The sequence below is a fragment of the Alosa sapidissima genome, chromosome 4 (assembly GCF_018492685.1).
Source record: "Alosa sapidissima isolate fAloSap1 chromosome 4, fAloSap1.pri, whole genome shotgun sequence".
Classification (NCBI taxonomy): domain Eukaryota; kingdom Metazoa; phylum Chordata; class Actinopteri; order Clupeiformes; family Clupeidae; genus Alosa; species Alosa sapidissima.
In genome coordinates this window covers 17,736,931-17,750,345 of record NC_055960.1, presented here as the reverse complement: position 1 = coordinate 17,750,345, position 13,415 = coordinate 17,736,931, and the positions used below count along the sequence as shown (strand labels likewise).

At 41.7% G+C, this 13,415-nt stretch overlaps 1 protein-coding gene across 1 annotated transcript; it reads left to right on the top strand.

Moving 5' to 3' along the window:
* Positions 1-6,926: 6,926 nt before the first annotated feature.
* gpr37l1a (G protein-coupled receptor 37 like 1a) lies at positions 6,927-11,514 on the top strand. The gene is made up of 2 exons (XM_042090604.1): positions 6,927-7,926; positions 8,566-11,514. The coding sequence occupies exons 1-2, from the start codon at positions 7,261-7,263 to the stop codon at positions 9,517-9,519; spliced, it is 1,620 nt and encodes a 539-aa protein (XP_041946538.1). The 5' UTR covers positions 6,927-7,260; the 3' UTR covers positions 9,520-11,514.
* Positions 11,515-13,415: the final 1,901 nt, after the last annotated feature.

Genomic DNA, 13,415 nt, shown 5'->3' with positions numbered 1-13,415 from the left:
TGTGTATTCCCGGTCTCAAATATGACCGGCCATTAGAAATGAATCTGTGAGAAAATGGTCAGTGTATAAACTTGAATCCAGACACATACTTATTGATTAGATGGACTGTATGTGTGCTTCTGTACATTAAAACACACACACAAACACACCCTCACTCCCCCTCTTTGCTTCCCCAATAGAATATTCCCCTTTCTGACTTGCATGAGCTCAGGTCAATGAGACCTACAGGCCATAAACAGCAAATGGAAGTTCAATAGGTTATATCTATAGAACACACGTTCATACAAAGGTCTATCACACCATTAGATGATAATATATGTTCTGCTATGGATTTATAACAAGTTATAATGCAGCGGTCATTTCTGACCGGGAACACAAAACTAGTAAACATGAAACGAACATAACAGGAGGGTTAAGAAAAGAAACCTGGATTAATCTATACTTAACAATTACAGGCCTATTTCAAGCCTCCCCTTTATAGATAAGGTTATTGAAAAAGTAGTTTTCAATGACAACCTACAATCAGGCTTTCCTCAACATCATGCTGAAGCAGCCCTAGTCAAGGTCGTAAAAGGCATTCACCTGAATGCAGACTCTGGTAAAATACGATACATACATTTAATAAATTCAAGTCCTAGTAGACAAGGACTACTTTGTTTCTATCAGCACCTATGTATCAGAGAAAACCACCATGCCATAAGTGGTTCCACAGGGATCTATTCTTGGGCCCCTTAACCTAACTGTTTAACCTGTACATGCTCCCTCTCAGTGTTGGGAGTAACAAAAGTAATGTAATTACTGTAATATATTGCTTTTTGCTGTAACGCGGTAATGTAAGGCATTACAAAAAACTATTGGGTAATATTTTACTCGGTACAAACTTAACTAACGCGCATTACAATGCATTTTAACCTGAAATGAAGTGGTGTTATGTTTTGATGCATATTCGCAACTGCGCAAATAGCAGAAAGTATCTCCTGTTACTGGTTGAAGATGACTGTGGCTGGCTGCAACTGACTCGATGGACATAAGCCTACGCTCATTATTTTCAATTTATCAGAGACAACTAGCATATGAAGAACAGTTAAGTGCACTTTGTGTCTGAAACCGAAAGATCTCTATACCTCGCGAAATAGCACAATTCATTTAATGACACATCTAGAGCGGTGCTACGCTAATCTTTTTGATTCTTGATAAAGCATAAATGCTCTTCATGTCAGCTTCGTGCTGTGAACTTGAATTAAAGAAAATGAAGGGATAGAAATGTAAAAAAGATGGGGACTTTACTTGTGACTCCACTCAAAAGACTTCAGACTTGACTCGGACTCGAGCTTCGAGACTCCTGAACAAGCTGTATTTCATGCAATTATTGCTTTTTTAATCTAAATTTATTCATGTATTTCCATTTTATTTTACTGCTACATATACTTTGTGAAACGTATAACAAGCGACATGGCCCCTTTGCCATAATGTGCAATGTAACGTATGGGCTATGTGCGCACACTCACAGATATAAATGCATTGACCATGGTGACAAGAAGTCCTCCCGGAGTTGTGCCTTTTATCATTACTTTCGGTTACAAAAACTGCACTGAGGAAATAAGCGAACAACTACATGCAAGGTGTGTGGCACCCGGATAAATTATGCCTATTCAACAACGTCTGATTTCATCAGGCATCTCCAAACGCACCCAGATAGGTCAGTCACTTAGGCCTAGCATATATCGTCACAGGTGACAAGCTAACCATTGCAAAGTGTTGTTCTAATGCTGGGAACAGGCAGGGATGGGCAAAAATACATCAGAATGTATTTCAAAATAAAATACCTAATACCCTCATTTTTAATGTATCAAAATAAACTAGCCTACAAAATGCAGTAACCATATTATGTATCAAAATAAAATACTGTATTTTTGTATTAGAAAATACTCAATACTTTTTTCAATGAAGTATGGAAGCACTGCAAAAAAGCTTTTTAATATCCCAAACATTTAGCCTATTAAAACTATATAGTAAAAAACACTACAATTTGGCTCGTCATACCAAATAGTATACCGTATATGCAAGTTCATGTAGTGTGATCAGAAGAATAATTCAAGAATTTACATTTAGTCATCTAGCTGATGCTTATCCAAAACGACTGACAGAGCTTTCAATTAACCACATTATAACCAATAGGCCAAAATCATAATTGTGTATCTGTGCCGAATTTCGTAATTCAAGTCCAGTGCAGAACTGAATAAGAAAATCATAAGGCTATGTATCTTGAACTTCCAGTATGTGAGAAACTTGATATGCCTTAATATCTCCAACTTCAAGTATGCAGCTATAAGGACATAGAATTGTTATTTAATTAAACAAGGTGAACTTGTCCCTACTGTAGAATGCATAAATGGATGCTACAAGGAAGGGAATTCAAACACACTCAACACCATCTATTGATGTCATTGTGGTTCATTGAGATATGACATTTTTTCTGATAAAGATTGGCATGGAGACAATAGGACATGGTTGCCTTTGTCGGTGTCCTTATGTGAACTTGTACAGGTAAACTTGCATACGACTTCACACCAGTGCTTCAGACCAGAGCTGATGCTTCAACAATAGCGGTCACTGAAAAGCTGTGAGTGTCTGAACACAGCTGTTCTCATTTTAGCTGATTGTGATGAAAATAAACCATTGTTGCCTAATTACCAATTATTCATTACACCTGTGTGTAGTATCTACTTTTTTTTTAGTGTTTTTCACATATAGTATTTTGCAGTATTTCTAAAATACAAAAATACACACCAATAAAGTATTTTGATACAAAATACAGAGCCATTTCCTTCAACCCAATAAAATACAAATGACAAAATACTATTTTGTATTTGAAATACAAATACATATTACATGTTTCATCAGAAATACTACCCATCCCTGGGAACAGGCAGATTACATCTTTATAGTTGGCCATATGATGACATACTTAGGTTAATACTGTATTTCACCAGTTAGGGCACCAAAATGGCCAGCAGTGGCACTGTGTAGCCTATCTTGACAAGTTTTAGGTTACAATATACAGATAGTGGGCGCTCTGTTGATTTTAATGAGTAGGCCTAAGCCTAAAGTAGCATTTCTATCACAATTGACCAGACTTCGACCTTTTGTCTGCTTTTAACAAAATTCTGGCTATGATTGTTCCTTGTATTGCATCATGAGCCATCACTGCGCCTACTGCATTCTGTTGTTAGCCTTAAGCCTATCTCAGGTCATTATGTTATACCACATCGCCCTCCATTATAGAAGTGAGCTGCATTGAGCATAATAAACTGCATTTAGAATTCCAAATCCATATTTCTAGATATTTTGGTAAAAGTAACTTAAAAGTAATACAATAGTAGTTTAATGCCTTACAATTCAGAGACAGTAATATTATAATGTAACAAATTACTTTGAAATGACAGTAATAAGTAATACATAATACATTACGATTTTGAAGTAACTTGCCCAATACTGCTCCCTCTTGGACAAAGTACAAGGTAACTTATCTATGCAGATGACACCCAGGTCTACCTTGCTCTCTCACCAAATGATGTTGGTCCCATTGAGTCACTGGGCCAATCCCACAGACTTTGGTGCACATTCTCGCGAAATTTGTAAGGGCTTAGGGCTGTCCCAATGCCGCATTTCAAAAAGCGTGAGGGTTTGAGTATACACACTTACTGAGCCCCTTTCCAAGAGTCTGCATTGGACTTCACCACAGGTAATTACCCACAGTTCAAAGCGTTGTGACGTTTACCGCGGAGACCAGGGAAATCCAGACATTACAAAGGTAAACAACAGCACGACACACGTGCATAGTGCACGTGTCAGCAACGTCTTTGTATAACCATTGTGAAGTGCTGTCCCAATTCCATTTATACCACCCATGTGGTCTCACACACTCACTCACTTAGCACCTGAGATCAATTAAGTCTGTGAGTCCTTAGTCCTCAGGGCTCACTTTGGGATTGGCTCATTGTGTCTATGTCTTGAAAAAGTGAATTGCTGGATGCAACATAATTTCTTACAATTAAATAAAGACAAGACAGAGTTCTGTTTTGGAATTGAGATTGAAACTCAGCACCTATTTGGAATCTAGAGCACTTCAAACCAGAACCTGTGTCAAAAACCTTGGTGTAACAATGGATGGAGATCTTAGTTTCAATGAGCACATCGAAACAATAACTAAATCAGCATTTTGGTACCTTAGAAATATAGACAAGATTTGTGTCTAAGCAGGATTTGAAAACGAATCCATGCCTTCATATCATGCAGGGATGATTATTGCAATACTCTCCTCACTGGCCTCCCCCAAAAGTCTATCAGACAGCTCCAACTAATACAAAATGCAGCAGCCAGAACAAAGAAAGGAGATCACATCACCCCAATCATCAGGTCCTTGCACTGGCTCTACTGACGCTGGTCTGCTGGTAGATGCCCAAGGTCAAAACTAGTGAAATGGCATTTAGTCATATGGTGCCCACTGCTGGAACTCAGATGCCTAGAGATCAGATTTGATCAGATTTAGAAAATAAATTAAAAACTCTAATATTTTCTACTGCCTTTGATTAATCTGATGTCTTTTGGTTGAGTTATAAAGTGAATTTATTATTATTATTATTATTACAGTGCATGAAAATGCACTGTACTGTTCTTCCTAGGCTTCTTCTTCTTCTTCTTCTTCTTCTAACGCAATTAATGCAGCTTCAACCGCTTAACGTAGAAACTTCATTCAAACTTTGTCACGTAGATCTTACTTAGGACACCCGGGCAGTGTATTTTTCATCTTTGTAACTTTTATACTTTTTCAAAATAAAAGTCCTCGTTTCAAATGTTTCAAAATAAAAGTCCTCACTACAATATTTCACTGTTAGTCAAGTCAAGTCAAGTCAAGTCAAGTTTATTTATATAGCACATTTCATACACAGAGGTCATTCAATCTGCTTTACATAAACAAAACCAAACAATAATAACAAATAAAAGCATAGAGGGCAATATAGTCAAAGAATAGTTAAAAGGTAAAGATCATAATGAAAAGAAAACATAAAACACAAGGTAAAATCGTTTAAAAATAAAGAATAATTAGTAAGCAAAAACAAAGGCAAAAGTAGTAAAAAAAGTAATAACAGACAAAGTAGAATAATTATCAAGGCAGATTCAGAATTTGTAACTCGGCACAGTTAGCAGAAAGCATCTGAGAACAGTTTGGTCTTAAGTCTAGATTTAAAACTGGCTACAGTTGGGGCCTTTTTAATGTCATCCGAAAGTTAGTTCCACAGCTGAGCCGCATAGCAGCTAAAAGCTGCTTCACCATGTTTAGTTCTAACTGTAGGTTTTACTAGCAGGTTTTTCACCTGGGACCTGAGAGGACGAGAAGGTGTGTACTGCTGAAGCATGTCTGACAAGTATTTAGGTCCTGCTCCATTTACTGATTTATAAACAAGCAATAGTGCTTTAAAGTCAATTCTGTGACTTACTGGAAGCCAGTGCAAGGACTTAAGAATTGGAGTAATGTGGTCAGTTCTTTTAGTTTTTGTTAGAGTCCTAGCTGCTGCATTTTGTATTACCTGAAGCTGTTTAATAGTCTTTTTAGGTGTTTTCCACCTCGCAAACTCTATTATCTTTTGGCTATTGCGCAAAAGCCTCTTGTTCTGGGGCCGTATTCACAAAGCCTTTTATCTTACCACTAGGAGTACTCCTAAATCGCACTAAAAGTTTTTAGCTAGGAGTTTTCTCTTAAAAGTTATTCACAAAGCCTTTCAGACCTACTCTTAGGAAGGAAAAATGACAACTCCTAAACTAAGAGTGAGTCTTCGTTGCTATGGATGACGTCATTACTCATGCACGAGCTTGACTGAAGTGACCACCTTGATTGGCTGATGATTGTAACGCGGGAATGATTCCAAACACCTCCCTTACGATGATGAGTGACAGGTGACAGGTCTGAGAATGCGTGCAAGTAGTGCGAAGGACGGAAGATGATGAATAACTGAATAAAAAGGCCTAGCCTAAATGAATAAAGAGTAAGGCAAAACAAATAGCCTAGTAGCCTAATAAAACATAGGCCTACGGATTGATGCAGTAGGCTAGGCTATCTTTGCAACATTATTAAATTAATCTGTCACCATATGCCTACGTTTGCAAAGAGGAGAACATTTTAATTTGATTCACAATGAAACGTTACATTTAATTTACATGTTGACAATGAGTAGTTTTGGTTGTTGTTGGTGGCGTTATAGCATCCCTTTTATGCCTACAATGCAAAATTGTTCCCTCGCGATTGGAAGCTCCTGTTGCGCATACCCATTTCAAAACATCGCAACGTGAAATGCCACAAAAAGCTGTTTGTGAATAGGTCTTAGTGAGTTAGGAGTCCTCTCGACTTCTTTTAGGCTGTCCCAGACTTAGGTGCTACTTTTAGGTCTAAAATGCTTCGTGAATTACTTTTAGTGAAAAAAATTAGGAGTCCTAAAGTTAGGAGTGACACGCCCATTATTTTTAGGAGCTGCTCCTAAATTCGCCACTTAGGAGCTACTTTTAGCCTTAAAATTCTTTGTGAATACGGCCCCTGATATTTATTCATTTCACATTCTTACAACAACATAGCTTGTTTGTAAAAGTTTGAGAACCTGTGGCCTAAAACAATATTGGTGGTTGCATGTTAGATCTGAAGTGAAATGGGTCGCGATGGTCTGTCCTTTTTAAAAAGTGGGTCCCCAGAAAAAAAGTTTGGGAAACACTGGTGTAGGCCTACCTATGTTTTCGCTTCCCACTAACTGTAGATAGGCCTAAGTAGGCTAAGCCAGCTGTATTGCTGTGCCATATCAAGTTGACGATTACTGGCATTGAAAATGCAGTGCACATCTTGATGATAACTTTAGCCTACATTGTCCTTTAGGACCTGTGCTGTGCTGTGCTGTTGCTTATTGTTGCTCTCAGTATTGAATTCCTTGGTGAAATGTGCAGCTTTCACGTGATCCAGGGAACTTGGCTTGTGTAACCACTGATGAACACTAGAGGGCGTTTGAGCCAGCAAAAATGCGGTTGCCTATGAATAACGGGCTCAAAGGATGGGGATATAGTTGCTTCAAACTTCCGAACATCTCGTCTTTGGGCTTTGGGGTCTGACTTTCTGGAGCTTACAGGGTCGTAAATTATTCGTCGGCTGTGAAAAACACTCTCTGAACTCTGTGGTTGGTCGTTTTGATGGAATTGTTGCATTATTGAGTAGATACAATGTTTTGCCCTATTTTGTTCCTTATTTTGGGATTAACGGAGCTCCGTTACGCAAAACCACTGAAGGAATCATCAGGGTACCTGACTTCTTTGGACATGTTACCAAGTGGATTAGCGGGCTCTAATGCGATGCACATTTCAATTCCTGACGCCAAATCAAATCCAATAGGAGATATGGTTGGGACAAATCATGTTATGTTATTTCGGGAGGCAAACCTGAAGAGAGTGCCCAGGGGGGCGAAGGATGGAACATCGAAGTTTCCCTATAACTTCAGGCACCCAAGACCTTACGACCCAGACGGTTATTTTACAACACCTAGGAATGCACATTTCCCTAATAACACTGACGGGGATGGAAAAAATAGTAGCAATTCTATTCGAATCCACAACCCTCTGTACCCCGTGACTGACAGTTCCTACAGCGCTTATGCAGTGATGCTCCTGTCACTGATAGTGTTTGCTGTGGGTATCATAGGTAACTTGGCGGTGATGTGCATCGTGTGGCACAACTACTACATGAAAACTGCTTGGAATTGCATTCTGGCCAGCCTGGCCTTTTGGGATTTCCTGATCCTGTTTTTCTGTCTGCCCGTGGTCATCTTTAATGAACTGACCAAAAGGAGGTTAATGGGAGACCTTTCGTGTAGAATTGTCCCTTACATGGAGGTGAGTTTCATTCATATATTAATGTAGCCTATGTAACTATGTTTATATAAGTTACATATGTTTAGATACATTTAACACTCTCTGGTAGTATATCTTTCCTATGGGGTATGTTGCCCTGCCCCTTCGTTTTCCTTTACTAGTCGAGACTTTGTTATGCTAATTACCCATTCACCACATTATTTGTCTGGAGGGAAGACTAATTAATGGAGCCATTACGACTTTAAATGAGACCAGATTTAGGTCAAACGGTCGCCAAGTGACAATTGTGTACTTGTGCTGCCCTACATAAATAAACAAGGCCAGATATTTACAGTGATGCCAGCAGGAGTACCTAATCAATAATGAGTGGTTATTTACTCCTGTTGTACTTTGTTTGGTTGCCTGTAGAAATTGGTTTGATTTAAAACTAATCAAGTGTGTTGATAAAAAACACACACACACTTGAACAGGCCTCTCCTAGGCCACCACATAATGGCTGAAAACACAAAGTAGGCTCGGCAGTCTTATGATGGATGATGGACTGTGTGGTTTGCCCCACCTGTTGGTATGACATGGAACTCTCCAGTCTCTCCAATTCTCCTCTCCACCCCTACCATCATTCATGTCTTCACTCCTCTCCCTTCCTCTCTCTCCATCCAGGTAACCTCACTGGGAGTGACCACCTTCAGCCTGTGTGCCCTGAGCATTGACCGCTTCCACACGGCCACAAGCCCACAGCCCCGGCCACGGATGGTGGAGCCCTGCCAGTCCATCCTGGCCAAGCTGTCGGTCATCTGGGTGGGCTCCATGGTGCTAGCCATCCCTGAGCTCCTGCTTTGGCAGCTGCAGCAGGACGTGGCGCCAGCGTCTGGCCTGCCGGTGGACTCGTGCGTGCAGCGGCCCTCGGTGGAGCTGCCGGAGTCGGTGTACTCGCTGGTGCTCACGTACCACGAGGCGCGCATGTGGTGGTACTTTGGCTGCTTCTTCTGCCTGCCGCTGCTCTTCACGCTGGCGTGCCAGCTCCTCACACGCCACGTGACCGAGGAGGCACGGCAGGCGGCGTCCACCGCAGCAGGGCGCCCGCTCTCGCCCTCCACCACGTCGTCATCATCCACGTCGTCGTCCTCCTCCTCGCCCAAGAGGCAGCAGCAGCGGCGGCGGGAGCGCCAGCTGACACGCACGGTCCTGGCGCTGGCCGTCGTGTTCGGCGTCTGCGGCCTGCCGGAGAACGCCACCAACATCACACTGGCCTATGCCGGGCTGGAGGTGTCTGTGGCGACACTGGCTCTGCTGCAGCTGATCGGCCAGTTCCTGATGTTCGCCCGGGCGGCCGCCACGCCGGTCATCCTGCTGTGCCTGTGCCGTGCGCTGGGCCAGGCCTTCATGGACTGCTGCTGCTGCTGCTGCGACGAGTGTCTGCCTGACCGCTCGTCCTCGTCCGCCTCCTCCTCCTCTTCCTCGCACTCCACAGCCGCCACTGCCACCACCTCCTCCTCACCCACATCCTCCGTCCCTGAGGACAAACTCAAAATTGTTTCAGGCACCACGCCCGCCATCCTCTTCGACAAAGCCAAGGACAACTCTTCTATACTGGCCCTAGGCACCCCCTGCTGAGGGGCCCTCCTTGTGGACCCCGTCCCCAATGACTTTGCTGCAGGGACATCTCATGACCTACTGTCCCATCTGTGGGGCTTGAGGTAGAAAATAATGAAGGAAGATGTTGAGTCATTTTATCATGGAGATTATTCTTTTGCTGAAACTTTCAATGGGCCTCTTTTATCAATCGAACGTAGAAACCAGCACAGATCTGAGCACAGGAGTCACCTTACGAGAGGGCTCACATGGGATTCATGAAATGTATTGTTGCATCATGAAAATGAACGGGTGTTGGTTAATGTGGAGGCTGAAAAAAAAACGTAATTTAAATATCACGCCCCTATATTCTCATTTTAGAGGCCACACCCCCTAGAATTTATGACATGCATAATATGTCCAGATGAGAACATTTTCTGACCTTGGGATAGACACATTTTATATATGACCATGGAACACTGGAGACAAGTTGAAGGACAACATAATCTTTTGTGCACACGAAAACAAAATGCATGATTCATGTCCTGACTGTTTTGATTCATGTCCTGACTGTGCTTTTCTTGGTTTTAAAGTAATTCTGACACATGATGGGTATCCTAAGCATTGTGTCAACATAACAGGCTACATGAACGCTACAAATGTGCAGTTCCAATCGATTATATTCTATGATTAGAACTCCCCAGTCCTCCACTAATTTACTCTGTTGCACCCCACACCATACTGACTTGACTATGTTGTACGTTCCTTTCGTAAATGAGGGCCATTGTGTTTGCTGATGTGACCCTTTACTGTACATAAACCTGTTGAAAGCCGAGGGCTCTGTCCAGTATTAGTGGTTTAACCATCTCAGCTGACATGCAAGCTCTCTGATGCCCTCGTTGCTATACCAGCACAAGACAGATTCTGAAATAAAACCCAAGAAGAAGGAGAGTGAAGAAACCACACTACAATGGGGAGCATAAGAAATCCCCCTTTCCTCCATTTTTCTTTCTATGTCAAAAGCAAGCTGGCCAAAAAGAAAGATTACGAGTCTTGAAACTGAACGGCTTGTGTGGCCTTTATTATGAAGTCGTTTTTTTCTCTCCTTCTTTGAAAGGACTTTTGACATGTGGAGTTATGCGGGCCTAAATGAGTCCAGTGATGGCTTTTCATCTGGTGGTTTGACTCAGTAGATGGCCTTTGTCTTCTGTTATGCTAACCCCTTTTTCTGTGTTGCATAATGAACAAGGATGTGATGTAGTATTCTTTATTCATCAACACATGACATTGCTCCATCCACGGGCTGGAATTTTGTATGTTTACTGATTTTTAGTTAACTCAATGCCTCATAGCAATACATACAGTTATTACTGTTTATGTGGGTAACAATATGTATGATGATGCTGTGGGACTGATTTAGTATGTCTTACTTTTTTCTACTCAGAGCTGAAAAATATGAATTGAATAGTTGAATAGCATTTTAGAAATATTTTCATGGATAGAAAGATTCATAGTTTAACACCAATTTTTTTGTAAAGCAAATAGACACGTCAGTTATAAATACACAAGTCACTATTACGGCATGCTTTGGCTAAATGTAGGTAGCTGGTATAAAGTGAATAAACTAAATTAAGTCTGTTGTTGTCCACTCTGCTCTGGAAAGATATGTCTTTGTAGAATCTGTTACCAACCTGTTTCTTCTGACATTACCGTGATATCTTGAATGAGAATCTGAAATGTGACATCTCTATAATTCAGTCATTTAAATCATGTAAAATTGAGTGCATTTGTTTTGAATTTAAACTTTTTCAGCAATTATCAATAACAGTAATCAGAACGCTTTTGCAGTTTCTTTGATATATTTCCAATGAATGTTTCTACACTGGAAAAGTATTGTCAGTAGGCTGAATTTGGAGAGATTGGCTTAAAAAGTTTTGAGAATCATGAGCAAAAAAACCCCAGTTAGACCTTTATTTTTTTATTTGTATGTTTACACTGGATTGTACTGATTTGGACCCAATAAAATAACTTGTTCAAGTTGCAAGTCTTTATGTAGACAAAAGGGTGAACCACCCATCAACAACAGGGAACAACCCAGTCACTCATTCAAACCATGTCTGTTTTCTAACACATGATGTTTTCTCTCTGCTCCTCTCTTTCTTTTTCCCTCACTCTATCCTTGTCTCCCTCACACACAGATGCACAAACAGAAGTGAAAGAGGGTTTGGTGTGTGTGTGTGTGTGGGGGGTGGGGGGGGGTGGGGGGGGGGGGGGGGGGGGGTTGGAGTTGGGATGCTGGGAAGTTTCTGTGCCTGGTTGGCTCAGGGTGGCTCAGTTCTCTCGGATAAAATATTTGTCCTCCCACATTAGTCGCTCAGCACACCACAAGGAATCGAGGTTCTCATAAGGACACTATTGTTCCTGACCCCCCCCCACCCCACCCCCCTCCTCCTCCTTTGAGCCCCCTCAGTGAATATCAATACCCATATCCAGCCACTGAGGGGGTTGCTAAGCTACTGTCACATTCAAGTGTGTACTCCAGAGACACTGAGTGGGACCAGAGCAGCAAGTGTGAATACAGACCCGCACTCTCTGCCCCGCTGCCCCAGCCGTTACCGTGACGACGGGGGGCTTTTTTTCCGCTCTCTTTTTTGGTCCCTTCACACCCCTCCCCTGGCGGGACACTTTGGCTCCGTCTTCCACATGCACTTGTTGCACGTGAGGCCTGGACACCAACTGGCCCTATTTAGAGCAGTTTTGCTGAGTTCATTAATATGAGGGACCAGATGCCGCCTCTAAATGAAATCGAGGTCGTTAGCTCTTCAGGGCCTTGGTCAAAAACCATCAAGTGTGTCTGTAATGAACTGCACAGCTGAGTACACAAACATCTTTGGCACCAAAAGCTTGACCTGTGAAGTTTTTTTTTTTTCTTTATAAAGGAGTTCTTGGTGGTCTTTCGGCTTGTAATTCACAATAAGGGTGCTGGCAGTAATTTAATGCAGTAGATGAATGAATGTTTAAATGATGGCTTCTTTCCCAGTGCAGTTTAAGTGCTTAGTGTTCATCACCATGGCTTGCAATTACCAGATGTGTAATGCATGCTAAAATGGAATGGGGGGATTTTAAACCTGGTGTAGCATAAAGGCTAATCCAGGGTAATTGTGAGTTGAATATTCAACACAGCACTGCTTACCACTGTAATGTCATGTGTCTCCTCTTTGGACTTGAGAGGGTTTAAGTGGTCAACTGCTGTCCCTTTCTCCACTCATGTGAGCGAGTGAATTACATTACGGACTCGCACACAAACAGGTTGGAAAGAGCGAGGCCTACGTCTGTCCTTCAGAAAGCCGCTATCTGCGTAACTGACAAAGGAAACTCATGCTCCTCCATCTCAAAAACAGCCCGAAAGAAGACAGAATGTGCCCTGTGTTTTGACGGGCCACAGGCATACAGATTCACTCTGTGAGGCCGGAAACAGTGGGCCCATCCGACTGGCAAGGAATGGCTTCAGTGACACTTTAATGACAGCCACTGTCTGAGCCAAAATTAAAAGGGACTTATTTTATACTGCAACACAAGGGACTAGCCAGCCTGGTAGTGTGTACCATTTATGCACATCTGTGGACCTATTTATATCTTTGTACTATAAGGGAAGTAGTCAGTGTATCTGTAGTAGTAGAGCTAGACAGAAGGGTATTTAGTTTTGGACTTTTGGCCAAAGGAATAGTAAAGAAGTTAGTTGAAGCTGATGACAGAAGGGTGACATGAAGAATACCTGTCTCTTCATTATTTGAGGGAATGAAGCATGGCTGAGAAGAAACAAGCACTTCTACATAGCCTTGTTCTGTGTTAACTGAACGTCCATTTTTGATTATATACTTTCAATGACATCTAATAAGTTCATTAAGACTTTTTTGCTGAGTGTTATTGATGGTTGC

Bases quoted from the DNA above. Each gene is read 5' to 3' on its own strand.
- gpr37l1a (XM_042090604.1), top strand. From the start codon at position 7,261: ATGTTTTGCCCTATTTTGTTCCTTATTTTGGGATTAACGGAGCTCCGT. The intron at 7,927-8,565 runs GTGAGTTTCATT...CTCTCCATCCAG, and splicing joins GAATTGTCCCTTACATGGAG to GTAACCTCACTGGGAGTGAC.